The sequence below is a fragment of the Sinocyclocheilus grahami genome, unplaced genomic scaffold (assembly GCF_001515645.1).
Source record: "Sinocyclocheilus grahami isolate Dianchi unplaced genomic scaffold, SAMN03320097.WGS_v1.1 scaffold283.1, whole genome shotgun sequence".
NCBI lineage: Eukaryota > Metazoa > Chordata > Actinopteri > Cypriniformes > Cyprinidae > Sinocyclocheilus > Sinocyclocheilus grahami.
Genome location: NW_015505462.1, coordinates 828,400 through 847,806, shown reverse-complemented (window position 1 = coordinate 847,806; position 19,407 = coordinate 828,400). Strand labels below are relative to the sequence as shown.

General features: G+C 36.4%; 2 protein-coding genes across 4 annotated transcripts in view; one reads left to right on the top strand and one right to left on the bottom strand.

Moving 5' to 3' along the window:
- klf12b (Kruppel like factor 12b) overlaps nucleotides 1-5,735 on the top strand; it is a 66,967-nt gene extending 61,232 nt beyond the window's left edge. For both annotated transcript variants that reach the window (XM_016292259.1, XM_016292258.1), the window contains exons 5-6: nucleotides 3,255-3,412; nucleotides 4,317-5,735. In XM_016292259.1, coding sequence (XP_016147745.1) covers nucleotides 3,255-3,412; nucleotides 4,317-4,498 — 340 coding nt within the window. In that variant the 3' untranslated portion in view covers nucleotides 4,499-5,735. The remainder of the gene's footprint in view (nucleotides 1-3,254; nucleotides 3,413-4,316) is intronic.
- A 7,596-nt stretch (nucleotides 5,736-13,331) lies between these two features.
- On the bottom strand, nucleotides 13,332-19,001 carry LOC107600381 (Krueppel-like factor 5). Of its 2 annotated transcripts, none has more exons than XM_016292256.1 (4): nucleotides 18,749-19,001; nucleotides 16,946-17,753; nucleotides 15,539-15,598; nucleotides 13,332-14,881 (listed from the first exon to the last, which is right to left on the bottom strand). In XM_016292256.1, exons 2-4 carry the CDS (start codon nucleotides 17,739-17,741, stop codon nucleotides 14,703-14,705), a joined length of 1,035 nt encoding a protein of 344 aa, XP_016147742.1. In that variant the 5' UTR covers nucleotides 17,742-17,753; nucleotides 18,749-19,001; the 3' UTR covers nucleotides 13,332-14,702. The 2 variants fall into 2 exon arrangements, with proteins under 2 accessions (XP_016147742.1, XP_016147743.1); XM_016292257.1 differs by lacking the exon at nucleotides 18,749-19,001 and adding an exon at nucleotides 17,846-17,926.
- Nucleotides 19,002-19,407: the final 406 nt, after the last annotated feature.

Below are 19,407 nucleotides of genomic sequence, written 5' to 3'. Positions count from 1 at the left end.
TTATTTAAAAGCCTCTGGTGTGTAAAATTAGTAAATATCATCATGTCCTCCTGCAACCCTAATAAAAGATATAGGAGCATTAAATAGTTAATAAAGACACTTCATTCTAATGCTCATTATATTAGCGTTAGCCGCGCTTATGCTAACGATTAACTACTCTAATAACAGCGATGTTCATTTCAATCCGACATTCAAATTAAAATATTGAATAATATTCATAACAGAAGCAGTGTTTTCCACAGACTTGCACTCTATTTGTGGCGGCATATATATGCAAATTTATTCTCTGCCAGCAGGAGGCGCTTGTAGAGCGGGAGAGATCGAGGTTTCCCCAGTAACGGCTGTAATCAAATAAGAGCTGCGCTCACAAACGCTGCTCAGGCATTACAGGCAAGATGAAATGAAAATGACATCCATAATTTTCTGAAGACAGTCGGTTTCCTTCAGAAATACAGTGATATAAAAACACCTGCACCGGGTTTCGACTTTTGACACGTGCAGTGCTCATGTTTATTAAACAAAGTCAAAGCCTTTTGGAAAATCAATTTGTGGCGGTGAGTTTTGATATTGTGGCGGGCGCAACAAATAAATCAATGTATGGGAAACACTGAGAAGATCTAAATATTAAAAATTTAAATGAAACTTACCTGCTTGAACTCTTTAATTTGATCCGGGTGTCTGTCTTTAAAGTGTTTTGTTAGTTTGATGTGTTTCCTCCTTTTTGAGGTCGCCATGTCTCAGTGCTTTTATGAAGAGAGTGCATCTGCGCACCTTTCGGTTGACCGGGTACTCGGTACCACTGATAACTTTAAAAAACCTTTCATTTTTTTAGTACTGACTTGGTACCGAAGTACCGGGTCTTTTGACAACACTAGATATGAGCTAACCGATCTTTAGATTAAATCACCATTGGTAGTGTGATTTATTGTAATGCTTTTTTCCTCAGTTGGTTAGACTTGTTACTTACTTGTTCAGATGACAATATACGGTGAAAATTATTATTTGGGTCATATTCCAAGACGTAGGCTAGAATCTGCGATTGCGAAGTACAGTAAATATCCACACCGGTGCGGTGACTGACTGCCACACATTCACCTCAAAACATTAGATTCATCAGCGCTGGAGCCGCGCCAGCGCACAACCCACGCAAGCTAGATAATTCTGCACACAGCTGCAATTGCAGGTTTTCAAACAGAGATGGCGACAAAGAGGCAAAACTGGCAGACTGCAGCTTTAAGCCTACATTTCAATAACTGTGTATATATATATATATATATATATATATATACTGAATCAAAAGATAAATTGGTTGATGTGTATTGGACATGCATCTAGACATGATGATTTGAGATGAACCCCCCCATTACATTAAGGAGAATAACCATCTGAACCTGTCAGGTGGATCTGTATTTTCAAGTCATTTTCTGCGAGTCAGACTACTGTATCACTATTTATGTCAGTGGCGTCCCCTCTGAAATATATCAGACTGTAAACATCCTGTGAGAGTTTGCCGCTGAAGTCTTTCCACTGTAAATCCTGTCACTCCCTTTGTGCTCCATCACTCCCTCTGAACTCTCCTTCTAACATCAACCCCCCTCCATTTTTACCTGCCACCAACTTTTATTCTCACAGAAACTCTCTCTGTGACTCTCTCTCACTCTCTTGTAATTTCTCTGAGAGAAAAAAAAAACAACCTGTTTGGCTCATTGCCTCTTTCTCGGCTTCTCTTTGTCTCCTCTTCTCAATTTCACTTCTCCCCTCCTGGGTCTCTTTCTCTCTCTCTCTTTCACGCTCTGCGTGTGTTTGCTCAAGGCAGTGAGAGAGAAAGTTCAGCCTCATTTCTGACACATTGGCTCATTTCCGCTAGGCCTTTGCTTGGCAGCACACCAACACCAACAGGTGACCCAGAAGCAGGGGAGAAACAGGAAGTGGGCTGCATGTGGTGGAGACAGTTCACTGGAGGGGTTGTCTGGCTCCACCTCCTCTGCCTTTATTGCCAGGCCCAGCCTATGCCAATCAGCCAAGCAGGGGACATAGAGCTCTTATTACCTTAGAAGGGAAGGCGAGTGAGGACAATGTAATGTAATTAGACTTTCCTCTCTTTCTACCTATGGGAGAAATGGAATGAAATAACTTGTACGCTCTCTTGCTTTCAAACACATCATGTCCTCACACTTACGTGGCTCTCCGCTCTTCAACAGTTCAGTGAGCTCATTGGTTGATATGTACAAATCCGCTCAATGAGAGCCAGCTTTACAGTCTGAAAGCTGGCCCACCCTCTGGAATGGCAATAATTCATTTTCTCACAGCAGTCACAACAGACAGCATGTTCTGAACTGTATAGTTTTATTCACTTGATCGTATAATATTGTGTAATATTGACTGGAATAAGTATGTTAAGACATTCCCTTGAATTTTGCTAAAAGCAAACAAACAAGCAACAAATGTCACAGCTTGAGATGTCAAGAATTATGACTTGTTTTGTAAGAAAAAAAAGATGCTTTTGGCCTCTGAGTGTTTGCGTTATACCATCAAAATGCATCAGGTCTACAGCACCATCTAGTGATATATTATGAGCAGAACATTAGCAATACGGGCAAGCAGTCAAGCAACTTTATTTATTTTTTCAGTTTTCCTCTCTTAGTCTACTTGAAGTCAATACTTTAGTCAATAAGATTTTTTTTAAATAAATTAATTTAGCAATAATGCATTAAATTTATCAAAATTGACAGTAAAGACATATATAATTTCCATTCAAATAAATGCTGTTCTTTTGAACTTTCTATTCATCAAAGAATTCTGATTAAAAATGTATATATCACCATTATTACAAGAATATTAAGCAGCACAACTGCTTTCAACATTTATAATGATAAGAAATGTTTTGTGAGCAGCAAAAAATAATTATTTTATTCCCTCACAGGAATAAAATAAAGTTTAAAATATATAAAAATAGAAAACCGTTATTTTAAATTATAATAATAATAATTTCATCAAAAATATGCAGTCTTGGTGATTACACTAAAATCAAAACACTAAAATCTTAACCCACTTTATGAGGAAAACACGTGGTCCAGGTCTTAACTACTGCTTGGAAAGGTTGTTGTTTTATATCATGTTACCACATGATGGCAGCAGTTAGTTTATAAACATGCTGCTGTCTCAGTTAATTTCGTAGGATGCTGAATAAGGTCAGTTGGCAATATTTTAATGCCCTGTACATGGTGAATAAAATCTCTCTCTCTCTCTCTCAGTTCCATGTCACCATTCAGTATTGAGAGCATTCGACGGCCACAGCCACCTGATTCTCCAGACTCCAAGAAACGACGCATCCACAGGTGTGACTTTGCAGGCTGTAATAAAGTTTATACCAAGAGCTCCCATTTAAAGGCACACAGGAGGACACACACAGGTTTGTCAGCACACAAATACAATCTGTACACCTAGTTTCAATATCAATTTATTTGAATTTGGAGTATTGTTTCTGGTTAAAGAAATAGTTCACCCAAAAATAAAATTTGTTGAAAATTTGGTCACCTTCAGCCAGGCCATCCAAGATGTAGATGAATTTGTTTCTTTAGCACAACAAATAAAAATAAATAAATAAATAAATAAATGTTTCTCAGCAGTGGATCCTCTGCAGTGAATGCGTTCTGTCTGAATGAGATTCCATGACTCCAATCCATCAATTAATGTCTTGTGAAGCAAAAAGCTAAGTTTTTTGTAATAAACAAATCCTCATCAACTCATCGAGATGCTTTTAACTTCAAACTGTTTCTTTATATAATAAAATTGCTTTCTCCATTTAAAAAAATCTTAATTTCACAAGATGTTAATTGATGAACTGGAGTATTAAGTGAGTGAGTGAGTGAGTGAAGTGACATGTGGCCAAGTATGGTTACCCATACTAGGAATTTGTGCTCTGCATTTAACCCATCCTAAGTGCACACACACAGCAGTGAACATACACCCAGAGCAGTGGGCAGCCATTTATGCTGCGGCATAATTGTGGATTATTGTGATGTTTTTATCAGCCGTTTGATACTCTCATTCTGACGGCACCCATTCACTACAAAGGATCCATAGGTGATCAAGTAATGTAATACTAAATTTCTCCAAATCTGTTCAAATGAAGAAACAAACTCATCTACATCTTGGATGGCCTGAAGGTGCATACATTCTAAGCAAATTTTCATTTTTGGGTGAACTATTCCTTTAAACAGTCTTGATTGTTTCACATTTTACAATGTCCTTAATATTCCCAAAATGACAGTGGTGTTTATTTTTGCTTAAGTAAGGTTCATTATCTCCACTAGGTGAGAAGCCATACAAGTGCACCTGGGACGGCTGCACATGGAAGTTTGCCCGCTCAGACGAGTTGACACGACATTACCGTAAGCACACAGGGGTCAAACCCTTTAAGTGTGGGGACTGCGACCGAAGCTTTTCCCGCTCAGACCATCTGGCCCTGCACCGTCGCAGACACATGCTGGTTTGAACCCACCCACCCACTCACTCACACACACACGGGAGAGCTGGATCTCCCCCAGTAGTGTTCAGCTGGGCTGGACACAGACACGGCCATCCCTACCCCTGAGAAAGAATGAGAGAGAGGATAAAAGCAAGCGAAGGAGGAGCATGATGCTTTCCCCAAATTTGCAGAGCTAAACAGGGTCCATACAGGGAGGGAGATGGCTCATCTACAAGCCTGAAACATTTGGAGTCCAGGATGTTGATTGTCTCATGTCTGTTCAAAGGATTATTTCACTCGGACAAATGGTTTGTTTTCTGATTTTTCCTTTCTGAATCATCTGTGTGGTCTGTTTTAACATGGCTGCTTGTCACTCAACATCTACAATGTGAAGAAACGCAGAGTGGAATGGCTCTACGTGTTGTTCTGAAAGATACGAAGAGGAGTGTGACCGTGAATGGTATGCTTGCACAGTTTTTTACATTTACCTTTACCAGCCAGACTATTTCAGAAGGATTAAGCAGATCTTCTAATGACGAAGACTTTAGGGCCAGTGATTCCAGAGGTTTAAGAGGTCGCCATTTACAGGTTAACACACCAGCTATTGAGATTACACAACAAACAATCCATCATAATGTTCATTTTGGGTCATTATATATTCTGTTCCTCCTAACTGAAATTGACTGAATTTGATAGACAGACAAAATGTAGGTGCAGTCTACTTTCCACATTTGTCTGAATTTCATCACATTGACTCATTAATTAGGAAAATATGTGTAAATCTGGATAATGAGGGTCTACTAAGACAGGTAACTCGAGGCAGAAGAGCAATATACTCATTCTGAGCACAACAGGGGTGAGCTGGCCTGGTACTCACCCATTTACACAGTCAAAACTTTGGGTTTCTACCAGTGCCGCTTTGTTTTCTATAATTCGGATACCTCTTCTATTTATAGTGGATTTCTAGCTGCCGCATTTTGGAGGTGTATAGTCTCTCACAACTTTCTAGGATATGCTGAGGAAATGTCTTGAATATCCTCTGTTTTCTTTTCCTTTTGTGAGATTGCTTTGAACTATGAAACCTGATGTCAGTTGCGATCAGTACAACAGCACTGTTCAATGGCTTTGTCCTTCACTTTGTATTTATGAAGTATCTTTGCAAACATCAGTGTATCCATTTGCTAATTATTTTGATGACACTTCATTTAATTAATGCATTTGATAACATTGGTAACTAACTATTACCATTCAGAAGTTTGTGGTCAGTAGGAATTTTAATGTTTTTGAAAAGTCTCTTATGATCACCAAGTCTGCATTTATTTGATCAAAAAAATATAGTAAAAAAAAATATTATGAATTAATATTGCAATTTAAAACAACTGTTTTCTAATTTAAATAATCATGTATTATTTATATATAATATTCATATTTATATTATAATATAAAATGTAATTTATTCTTATAATGGCAAAGCTGAATTTTCAGCAGCCATTACTTCAGTCTTCAGTGTCACATGATCCTTCAGAAATCATTCTAATAGGCTGATTTGCTGCTCAAGAAACATTTCCTATTAACAGTTGTGCTTAATATTTTTGTGGGAACCCCGATACAGTTTGTTTCATGATTCTTTAATGAATAGAGTGTTATTTATTCTTTTCTTTTTTTTTATCTTATGTAACATTATAAATGTCTTTACTGTTGCATTTTAACAATGCTATGCATCCTTGCTGAATACATATATTCAATATTTTCTTTAAAAAATCCTAATGACCACAAACTTTTGAATGTACAACCATTTAAAACATCTTTAAATCTAGGTAAATTATACATATACTACTGTTATATTCATGATATATTGTATTATTAATGTTTGCTCATAATACAGTAATGATAGTTAACATTTGAAATGTTTAAATATAGGCAATTGGTGTATGTAGAAATTAACATTAACCCAGTTAAATAAGTGCTGTTAAAATATTGTTCATGGTTAGGCCATGATACCTAGTGAATTATTAATGTTAATGAATTCAACCTTATAGTGAAGTGTTACCAATGTACCAATTTTACTAATTTTCAACCCACATATATTTTGGCATAATCCGAGCATCACAGCAATTGAACAATCCCCAAAGTCACCAGTAGAGGACAGACAGTGAGCTGAATTACAATGGGATCCCTGATATGCTCTCTTTGTATTTTTTCCTCTCTCTCTCTCTCTCTCTCTCTCTCTCTCTCTCTCTCTCTCTCTCTTTAGATTTTCTTTATGCATTCTAATGTTGGAAAGTGATTCGAATATTTACTGAGCCATATCTGTTGATATTAGAATCTGTTCTAATGTTAGGTTAAGAAATTTCTAGTTTCTAACTATCATATCCTTTGTTCGTTTGTTTGTTCATTCTGTTGTTCTAGCATTCTAAGAGGGATTTCTTAAGAAACATATAAATAGACACACACTACACTAAGATACTCAAAGAAGCAATATGCTGCACTTGTGTGAATACAACTAATTCTTTTTCATACTGTACCCTGATCAATTCACTGTATGTTCCATGCTGTGCCGTTCACGTTAATGTATAGGTTTTCACTGAGATGTCTTTTAAGTTCTGTTTTTTTTTTTAAAGGAGAGCTGTCAAAGTTTTCTGTCCCTGTGATCCATATATGCACTTTCAAGTGACCACAGAAAGTCTTGTGACCACTTTTCAGATGATTAGATATTACTAGAATTTACATTCATTTTACAGTCTGCCTGTGCATGCAGGGTGATCAAACATGCTGACTAAATCTACAATCAATCACAGTTTCCGGGGCATGTAGGGACTTTTCGTCACCAACAAAAGGAAACTGAAATCAAATGCTGTGAAAGGAAACGTGTCAACAGAAACATTCTTTACTTAGTAACCTTTTGTCCATTAGAGATGACCAATCCATTATTTTTTTGTTTGTTTGTTTATTCTGAAGTATTATGATCCACCATGTTTTATGTTCCTCACTATGTATTTGTGTACACACGTGTGTATTCTGTTGCATATGGGCTTAAACATAACATGAGCACCTTGTATGGAAATAATTATTTTAAGATAGACATGACATTAATCACCAGTGTATCTTATCATCATATTCTGTATTTTGAAACGTGTCTGTAATGCGAGGCACTTCATCTGCATATGACTATTTTCTGTACAAAAAAAATACTTTTAAAGATGTTGTAATATATGTGAAAGTGAAAAGATGTTGCTCCGTTTTACAGGCTGTAAATACCTATTAAAATAGGGCTTTTTTAAAAATACAAGGGATTATCTTTATATGTAAAATGCCGATTTTTCAGAGACGTTCATTTAGCTAATAAAAAGTGTTCAGCTGTTCAGTGTGTGAGAACAATGATGGCTTGTCATCTTAAAGGGATACTTCAGCCAAAAACTACAAATCTGTCATCATTTACTCACCTTCATGTCATTCCAAACTTTTATGGCTTTCTGAGTAAATGAAGGTGAGTAAAAGATGACATAATTTTTCATTTTTGGCTGACCTATCCCTGTTAATGCACATGTACACTCTTAAAAATAAAGGTGCTTCACGATGCCATAGAAGAACCTTTTTGTCTAAATGGTTCCATAAAGAACCTTCAACATCAGAAGAACCCTTCTGTTTCACAAAAGGTTCTTTGTGGCGAAAGAAGGTTCTTCAGATTACAAAAAGGTAAGAAAGAGATGGTTCTTTAAAGAACCTTTGACTGAATGGTTCTTTGTGGAACCAAAAATGGTTCTTCTATGGCATCGCTTGAAGAACCTTTTGAAGCACCTTTATTTTTAAGAGTGTAGGGCCGGTTTGAGTGCAACCGGTCGTAGTTGCATGCCGATTATAAGAACAATCAAATCAAAAGTTCAGCTCATTACAGTATTCAGGCGGTGCTGCCTCATTTTTAGTAAGTTCAATGTTTTATACTGACTCTAAAAATGTGAAAAAAGCAAAAACAACCCAAGAGTGTTCACAACACAGGGTTACACTTTACTTGAAGGGGTGTGCATAAGACTGACATGACACCTTCATAATCATGACATGACACCTACATAATCATGACATGACATGTCATGAATATGAAGGTTTTTTTATGCATGTTTATGACAACTGTCATTAAGTGTCATTCGCTCAGTTATGTCATTTTTAATGCAAAGATGACATTGTTTGAGATGTCTTTGTGATGGGCTATGGTTAGGGGTAAGGGTCGGGGTAGGGTTAGGTCAAATAATGTCATATTTGCATTAAAAATGACATAACTGAGCGAATGACACTTAATGACAGTTGTCATAAACATGCATAAAATCTCCTTCATATTCATGACGTGTCATGTCATGATTATGAAGGTATCATGTCAGTCTCATGCACACCCCTTCAAGTAAAGTGTTACCCAACACAGTATTCAAGAGTAACAAATTTACAACTATAGTGATTTATATTATACTGGTAAGATTTCATTTCTTTAAAAACTGAAAATAAAGGGTTGTTTTACTCAATTTTGCATTACTTTTCCTCCCCTTTGGCATTCTTGTTTTTTGTGGCATAATTTTGTAAAGGCAAACAGGGTCAAAGTTATGCAATAATGACGAGTGCCTAGTATTATTAAGATTTTCATGGTTTCCCTGGTTTAATCACCCAGACATGACACAAAGATCTGTTCCTTTGAAATGCACTGAGCCTCATGATCCATTTTGAAGCTGTAAATATCCTGGTTGGTGTTTCTTGAACATTCTTTATGTGTCTCCTATGGAAGCTGCATACGATTTTCATGGTATTCTCATATGGAAGGACACATTTGTTTAATTAACAGGACTCTGGTTTACCTCTAACTTTATAAAGTTGCGTGAACTTCTCATGCGTCCCCAGTTATGGAAATCAAGCAGTCGCAGGAAATATTCTGAATGTTAAGACACTGGTGGTATGGCATAATTCCTCCACGAATAGCATTTCCCCTCATGAGTCTCTGTAAAATATTGCCTTTGTTTATGTATTTACTTTACTTTCTTTGAAATCAAGTATTTACGCAATGGCCTTTGTTTCTGGTTTTGCTGATATTCTGTAATTATCTTTCTTGTATTTATGTATAGTGTGTGTATTGTAAATATATTCAGAGCTTTTTTGTTTTGTTTTACTGTAACGTTGTGATATTTTACCCCGCTACACTTCAAAGGGATTCTCTTCCGATTGAATCCTGTTGGAGGATGACACGTCCCGATCGTTTCAAAGGTTGAAAGTGTTTCAGATTTATTTTACTTCTTTAGAAGTTGTCTAAATATTCAGTGCTTTTTGCTATATTCTCTGTATTTTCTTTTCTTTCTTTCCTTTGTTTTCCGCAGAAGATTGAGCTATGAATTGAAATTGAGGTTACACATTATACTTGTTTGATAATCTAATCGGAGGCATGGAAGTTAATAAACTTGCATTTTGTAAGGAACATATTGGCACAAACTCATGTTTTTATATTTACTTAATTATAATTTTTGCCCCATGGATTCCCATGAGAATTTTTTAATGGGTTTTTATACTATTTTGGATTTGAGTAACATAACATTATACTCCTAACAAGCTAATAAGTACTACTACACCATTTCAAATAATAATGATAATAATAAATAAAATCCCGAGGGAACTAATAGCAAATTAGCAATACTGGCTGGGCAAAAAATTGATTTAATGATAGCTCTATAGAAATGATACACTATCATTCAAAAGTTTGGTGTCAGTCACTTTTATTATTATTATTATTATTTTTTTGTAAAGAAGTTAATCCCTTTCGGCATTCAGCCAGGGCACATTAAATTGAACAAAAGTGACATTAAAGGCATTAATAATGTTACAAAATAGTTTAAATAAATGCTGTAATTTTGTCTTGTTCTAGTCATCAAAGAATCCTGAAAAAAACGTATCATGGTTTTCACAGAAATATTAAGCAGCACAACTGTTTTCAACATTGATAATAGAAAGAAAACTTTCTTGAGCACCAAATCAGCATATTACAAATCAGAATAATTTCTGAACGATCACATGACAATGAAGACTAAAGTAATGGCTGCTGAAAATTCAGCTTTGCCATCACAGGAATAAAATGTATAATAAGATATATTAAAATATAAGACAGTTATTTGAAATTGTAGTATTTCACAATATTACTGTAATTTTGTTAAATAAATGCAGCCTTCGTGAGGGTAATGTTAAAATCTAAACATGTAAATAGAATTGCTAATTGTTGTTGTTATTGTTTTGTGAAACATTTCCATTGATATTGCTTTCATACCAGTGTGATTTTGTGGGAATAACTCAATTTTCTCTTAAGGGTATGAGCAACATCACAGTGATCCTATAAGTGCTTTCAGTAAATGGCATTCACTAAAGAGGATCACAGCTGAGCTACTGTTTGATCCATACTCTCATCTGCAAAGATCATCTAAATGTCAGGTCAAATAGTGAATTAAACTATTGTTCCTTTCCATGAAAGAAAATAAATGAGTTCCCTATTGACACAAGGCTTTTCAAAGAAACATGAAGGCATTGACTTCACGATAACAATCTTCCTCAGAGACAAAGCAGCCGGGCTGATTCTGGGCATGTTTAACAAGTATTATATAACAAAGAATCTTAAAGTTACTAGCTGGCAATCACTAATAATCAAATAACATCACTCTGTTTGATGTCTGCTGATTTAGCTCTGCTAAAAAGAGGCCAGACAGACTAAAATCACACCATAAGCTGGAAAATATGTCCTCAAAAGTGGCAATTGTCTTGTATTTTACTTAAAAATTTTACCGTTGTTTGATAAATACAAAAAAAAACCTACACCTTTTCATCTTAGTATTTGTTAGCATACATGCTTCTGAAGCTACAGTATCTGTGATATCTCCACATATAATCCTGGAGTTTAACAATACAACATCATAGTCTATTCACTTGGTGTATTTGTTCCTGTGTGGGCCTACCTGTTATTTATTTTGGGACAATAGCATATACTAATAATATACTAAACTAAAAAGTGAATTGCTCATGTTCAGAATCGGATGCTTATGTAAGAACCGATTCAGAAAATAATATATACCCTAGTGATGAAAAGAATGCATTGTGTAAATGTCAGATTATTTTCATGACTGAGGCCTTTCTACTGTTACTCAGTGATTTGCATACAGGCAAGGTAATTATAGTATCAAGCCATCACAGGAATAAAATGTATAATAAGATATATTAAAATATAAGACAGTTATTTGAAATTGTAGTATTTCACAATATTACTGTAATTTTGTTAAATAAATGCAGCCTTGGTGAGGGTAATGTTAAAATCTAAACATGTAAATAGAATTGCTAATTGTTGTTGTTATTGTTTTGTGAAACATTTCCATTGATATTGCTTTCATACCAGTGTGATTTTGTGGGAATAACTCAATTTTCTCTTAAGGGTATGAGCAACATCACAGTGATCCTATAAGTGCTTTCAGTAAATGGCATTCACTAAAGAGGATCACAGCTGAGCTACTGTTTGATCCATACTCTCATCTGCAAAGATCATCTAAATGTCAGGTCAAATAGTGAATTAAACTATTGTTCCTTTCCATGAAAGAAAATAAATGAGTTCCCTATTGACACAAGGCTTTTCAAAGAAACATGAAGGCATTGACTTCACGATAACAATCTTCCTCAGAGACAAAGCAGCCGGGCTGATTCTGGGCATGTTTAACAAGTATTATATAACAAAGAATCTTAAAGTTACTAGCTGGCAATCACTAATAATCAAATAACATCACTCTGTTTGGCCAGTGAGTCTTCACAGGCACAATGTGACTGTGCTGACTTAGCTCTGCTAAAAAGAGGCCAGACAGACTAAAATCACACCATAAGCTGGAAAATATGTCCTCAAAAGTGGCAATTGTCTTGTATTTTACTTAAAAATTTTACCGTTGTTTGATAAATACAAAAAAACCCTACACCTTTTCATCTTAGTATTTGTTAGCATACATGCTTCTGAAGCTACAGTATCTGTGATATCTCCACATATAATCCTGGAGTTTAACAATACAACATCATAGTCTATTCACTTGGTGTATTTGTTCCTGTGTGGGCCTACCTGTTATTTATTTTGGGACAATAGCATATACTAATAATATACTAAACTAAAAAGTGAATTGCTCATGTTCAGAATCGGATGCTTATGTAAGAACCGATTCAGAAAATAATATATACCCTAGTGATGAAAAGAATGCATTGTGTAAATGTCAGATTATTTTCATGACTGAGGCCTTTCTACTGTTACTCAGTGATTTGCATACAGGCAAGGTAATTATAGTATCAATTTAAATGGGTGTTACCACTCAACACTATCAACTATTAACTTTGTGATTTCAAATCTGACAGCCTGTGTTAGCAACTGTAACCACACCTACATTTATTCACCTAATCACATGTGAGCCATGATGTCGGGACATTCCAGTTTAACCCAACAGACTAAGACTTTAAATATCTGCTTCCATATTATGTGTAATAACAGTAATTATGTATGTATTTAACATTAATTGTACTCATCTAAGTGCTGCAAATTAGAGTGATTAATGGGTGTGTTTAACATTTCATTCTTAAGCAGTTTGAACCATTAATCACAGCAATTAGAGTTTTTCTCTTTCTGTTTCGGTCACCAAATGAAGAACTTCTAGTTACAAATCTTGAACACGGAACACTGTGAAACCTTGTATTACGTTACCTCAGATAAAAACAAACCCCATATGTACCCAATCTATTTTACTCCCATCTCAGGAACAACATCAGCTTGTCATCTGTCATGAGTCTCTTGTTACGCATTTGAAATCTCTGAAAAATAAGGCGGCAATTATTTTTATCACTGTAATGGAAAATAAGAGGTTTTATGGGGCCACACATACAGATGTAACACACATCATAAGCCAAACCAACTAATGTAAACAATCAGCTGCCACATTGTTCCACATAATGCGGCCATTTAGAGCATTATTAGTTTGACCAAAGATTTCTAAAACCACTTCCCAGTAACTCGGTGCACATTTCATGTGAGCGCTGAGTTACATTTTATAAAATACTAATAAAAAAAATCTGTGCAAAATAAATACACGTCATGTGTACATTTAAAGCTATTATTTATCCCAAGCAAATGCATAGTAAGGAAAATAAACAACTATGGAAGTAATCGATATCCAACCTGTCGTCTTGCCAGGAAAAATACAGCATTTGTACCACTTGTTGCATTTCAGTAAAACACAGGAATTAACATATAGGAGTTCCATCGATGTTCAGATTGTGCTCTTTCAAACATTTTGCCTACGTAAAGCGAATCATCTTCGAAACATATATTTTGGACTTCATCCAACTCTTTGGTGCTCTGAAGCTACATTTAATTTTCTAATTACCCGATGACTCCTGCACAAATTTCTGACGTTTCTTATCAAGTGCTGCTTGAGACGTTAATTCATTGTGACTCTGCATTTGTGGCTCACATTCTCGTGACTGTTCTTCAGTTTGGTTCTACAACCAAGACTACAGCTCATTTTATGATTTACCTTGTGATACAAGTAGGAATAGTCATTTACAGGAATATTCTGGGTTCAATAAAAGTTCAACTCAGTTGATAGAATTTGTGGCATAATGCAGATTACCACAAAAATGTATTTCAACTTTCAAAATCTGGTTTACAGTGAACAATTACAGTAGAAGTGAATGGGGCCAATCTTGTAAATATTAAAATGTTCAATGTTTCAATAGTATAGCCACAAGATGTAAACAATATTTTTTTAACATGATCAACATTATGCCACAAATGATGTCAACTAATTGTAAATTGTATTAAACCTGGAATATTGCTTTGAAGAAGATTAAAACGGCCCACAAGTCCTTGAACATTGTACATTTTATGTGGCACCTCAATTCTACAAGGTAAAAAAGGCACATTAAAAGTAGTCATAAAAGAAGATCTCTAAGTATGCAGACAAACAAAGAAACAAACAAACATGTCAAAAGAATGTCCCATCTGGCAAATGAGCCAAGTTCTCATCAATTAGCTGGTTTTGTGACCACAGGAGCCGTACCGACGACAGGGTTTGGTCCTGTTGTACCTGATGAACTGCCAAAACCCAAGATTAACCAACACACCCAAATCCTAATTAGTATCATCAACAGAGGTCCTGATAGCCCTCCCACGGCACCGTCAGAACAACGAGAGCGGGCGGCTCTAGTTCTGGTGTCTTTTCATGTGGAGGGCCAGGTGGTCCGATCGGGAGAAGCAACGGCTACATACGGCGCACTGGAAAGGTTTGGCCCCTGTGTGCTTCCTGAAGTGGCGCGTTAGCTCGTCAGAGCGGGCGAATCGCCAGTCGCACCCCTCCCATGAGCACTTGTATGGCTTTTCGCCTGCAATAAAACATAGGCCAATACAAGTTTAGGGGAGAGCACCACCACAATTTGATGAGATAAAACGCTGTGTACTGCGTAATAATGGCTAGATAAGGTGTTTCCATAGAGTCACACTCATAGGCTGCACGCAATAACATACAGTCTGACCAGTATAGTCTGGTTCACAAATAAATGACAAATGTCTAATCTGGTTCTTTTTAGTGAATCAAATAAACTGAGCACAACCACTGTAGTACCTTTTATGACCAAATGACCCTTATGAGCCAGTCCTTTTAATAAATAATTCAAAATGACTCAGTCAAGTAACCATTTGAATCAGTCTTATGGATTCTTCACTGAATGGAATCAGCATATCTGTGACTGGCTACTGAAAAAACATCAAGTTATCGTTACTTTCAGCGATGGAATTCACATTAAAAAATACATAAATAATAAATAAAAATGTATCATATTTTATATTAGAATGTTTTACAAATAAATACATTTCACAGATCACATCAGTTGGTAAAGATAAGTTTTGATTGTGTTGATTAGTATATTTGTTAAATAAATAGCAGTTGAACTTTATTGAAATATTGTGTGACAGCAATTCCACACTGACGATTGTGTGAGCAGCTCTCTTGTTTGTGTGATATTGCTTATTAAATGTCTTACCTGTGTGAGTACGTAAATGAGCCTTCAAATGTGAGGACTTGGTGTAGACCTTCTTACATCCTGATGCATAAGAATACAATATATGTTAATACATATCATAACTTTTCAAATTAAAGCTCACATCCATTATATAAACATTAAAGGGATAGTTTGCAAAAAAAAAAAAAAAAAAGAATATTCTGTGAATTTCATTCCAAACCTGCTTGACTTTCTGTCTTCTGACGAACATAAAAGCAGATATTAAAAAAAAAAGTCTCCGTGTTTTTGTCCATAAAAAAGGCAAAGAAGTTATTTAAAATAATATTACTTTGTGTTCCACAGAAAAAAAAATTAAGTAATGTAGGTTAGGAACAACACAAGGGTGAGGAAATTTTCATTTTGGGGTGAACTATCCCTTTGAACTAACATTCTGGCCAGCTCTGACATGTCCAGCAGCCTCATATACAATGTCAAAAGGTTTCACCATTGTGTCCTAAGCCTCCTAGTCAGTCAAAGTCCAACCTAGAGATCGGTAATTGCCCGAAGTTTAGTCATGTCAGTCCACAATATCTATTCAGCAAAATTAAATCATCTGAATAGCCATTTAAGCCTGCGCTGCGTCATATGGACTATGTGGTAGGCCTGTCACGATAACAACTTTTTGTTGTGCGATATATTGCCCCAGAAATAATTGCGATAAGCGATATTATTGTCATTTTAAAGACCATTTTATGCCACTGAATATATAATCATAATGCAACAGCATAATAATGCTAGAAGGCCTACACACTTCCAAATGACCACAAACTTTTAATTTTTAAGAATATTTAGATCATGGAAATTAAGTATCAAAATATTAGATACCTTAAAAAACCTGAATAAATAGTAAATAAACATTTTCTAACAAAAAGTGCAATGTAGAAAAATGCACAAAGAACTTGTATGGAGATTTTTCCATCTACAGATTTTTCCCTGACCTTCTTTTCTCTGTAAATTAAGGGTGCTCACTATTGCTGAAAAGCACAATCACTACTCAGCAGTCAGATGTCCGTATGCACAAAGGCACAGATCCCTAAACAAGACCATATCTGCAGATGAAACTTTGTTTGTAGAAGCATTTTTTAAATTTGAACTAGCACCTCATGACTACACCACGTTATGTACGAGAAGCTGCAAAAGACACAGGCGCAAGTAGAATGTACAAAACATGGTGACATTAATTTTTAAGTAAATATAATGGGCGATATATTGCGTCACCAAAAATGATTGAGGTCATGTACAAATATTGCGTGATAAGACGATATATTTATTGCGACTGGCCTGTGTGGAAAAAGCTGCAGCTTCCTTTTAAGGCCTTGAATATTATGTCAAATAAAGTGCATGCTATAATCACATACTGAAGTGTCTAGATGCTAAATTCAATCTCACCTGGTACATCACAGTGATGTATTCTCCTTTTGTCTAGATCGGGATTGTTTCTGCGGTTGTATTGGGCAGGTACTGCTTGTGTTTGGACAGAAAGTGCTGGTCCAGGGGTAAGACCTGCCATTTTAGATGCCATGCTGGCAGCATATGATGGAGGTGGCGATAAGTTCTGTATGAGTTCTTTCCTCCTGTCAGGGCTGCCCGGTTCTGAGTTTGGAGGGGAGGGTGGTAGATAGGCTGCCCTCTTCTGAGGATGCTGACCAAACTGGGCAGGTAGCGAATATCCACTGCTGCTCATATTACAAAGCGGTCTTTCTGCAATATGGCTGGGTTGTGGGTGAATGCTGTTATACGTCGGCATTGGATGGCATGTGGCATTGTGGGAATCTGTGCAAGAGTGGCCACCAGGCACACTGGGCTCGAGCTCCGAATTCAACAGCTGAAAAAGTGGAACGTCTGGGAACTCGAGGGATGGCGTCTCATGCTTGATGTAAACATTGCTACCCGTTTCCACAGCTGGGCTGTAGAGGTTTGTGTACTCTGGGTGCGTCATGGTGGACGCTACCGAGCCCTGGCAACTGGAGTAGTTGAAAGACGAATGCAGAGGTTCCGACTTTATCTGTGGTGCCGCAGACCTCACAGGTCTACACATGCCGGTCCGTAGGTAGGTGGCGTCTGGTAAATAAACATTCATGTTTATGCTGTAAGGTGTGCCTTGGTCCATCGTCATGGAATTGTCTTGACAAAACTTCTTATGGTCTGACAACGCTTGAAACTGAGGCGGCAGGTATCCATCCATGTCTCTTCTGATCTGAGGAACAGAAAAAAAATGGGTTTTTATTCACCACAAAAACATACAATACATGAACAGAAACAAGTTTGTTCAGCTATACCCAAACCTACGTTAAACTGGTTAGCATGTCCCTGTTAGCCAGATGCTGTAACCACTTTAATCTCGCTGTATTCTAACAAAATCGCAAATATTTCATTATGTTAGTTTTACCAGTGTCTGATTTTTTGGGGGCTTTTAAAAGCACAAATTGTGTTCACATCACAGTTTAGAATGGTTGCTCAGTGATGGTTTTGGGACTGTGTGAGTTCTTATGGTGCCATCAGCATAACACTCAACAGTCATTAGTCACATGGTATTTACCCCTATGCTGATTGGCTCAAAACATTGCATTTTTCCTGCCGAGCAACTGCCATTGACATGGGAACGCTAATGGATTGCTTTCTTCACTTATTACATATACCTCTTTGGCATTAATCCTCTGAGCTTGCTAGTAAGCAATGTAGAAATTCCTGAGAAATTACAAAACAAGTTCAGAGGAATGCATCTTCAAACTGACTGACTTTTTTTGTCCAATTATGCTCACATGTAGATCCACACTCTTAAACTCAAACTCAAAGATCCAATTAAAATTGTTTCCATTTTCAAGTCAACTTGTGTGCATCTCTAAATACACAGGCTTGTTGCTACCTTACACTGAAGGAACCCCCATGCAAGCTCTCTCTCTCTCTGCCATCCATATACTAGGAAATACTCCATCTGAATTTAGAGCCTACAGCTGCTCTGCTGTTATGGAGTTTTCAGATTAAGGTCAGTGCAGAGTTCAGCACAATTCATCCAGCATGCTTCATATATATATATATATATCGTACTGGAGAAAACATTACTGTAAAATATGAGCTGTGCAGCGATTATGTTATGTTTTAGATCAAAAGCATAAATAACACAGGCATTTCGGAAAGCTTGCCACCCAGCACTGTTTACCAATGTAACATGCGATTACAGATTCACTCTACCAGAATGTGATGTTTTGATGGAGTGTCATTAAATCCACTGTAATCGTCCTCTCTCAATGCCTCGCTCAGTTCTTAGAGGTGTTTTATTCTAGCCGAGGATCCTGCTCAACAAAGCGTTGCCCATAACCGCATGTCCTCTGCTGAAATAAACTGGAGATCACGTCATTCAATACACCGCGAATGAGAACGACACGACAGACAGCCAGAGATGTCAAGCGTTTAACGCGTTTGACAAAACAAATTACGCAAATGCCTCGTTTCAATGCCTCAAAACGGGGCGGGGCTTTGCAATACGTTTAATAATTCACCCAAACAGATTTTAAGGATCTGTAATAGTCTTGTGAAGAAAATGAAAACATGGCAATGCACTGTAAAATAAATAAATAAGTTTGTATGTATGTATTATTATATATTATTAAAACTGGCTGCTGAAATTGCCAGAACTTTATCATACAAATACAGATCTTTTGGTGTAGTATATTTTTAGTAGTGTATGCCATTAAATCATATACTTTTTACATACCAACCTATTTTAGCTATTAAAAATGTTTGTTACTGTGAAATGTACTAATAAAAACACAGATGCAAAATTGGCCTGTCCAGCAACTGTGAGGATCTGTAATAGTCTTGTGAAGAAAATGAAAACATGGCAATGCACT

Bases quoted from the DNA above. Each gene is read 5' to 3' on its own strand.
- LOC107600381 (XM_016292256.1), bottom strand. From the start codon at position 17,741: ATGGATGGATACCTGCCGCCTCAGTTTCAAGCGTTGTCAGACCATAAG. The intron at 15,599-16,945 runs GTGAGATTGAAT...CTTATGCATCAG, and splicing joins ACATCACTGTGATGTACCAG to GATGTAAGAAGGTCTACACC. The intron at 14,882-15,538 runs GTAAGACATTTA...GTTTTATTGCAG, and splicing joins TCATTTACGTACTCACACAG to GCGAAAAGCCATACAAGTGC.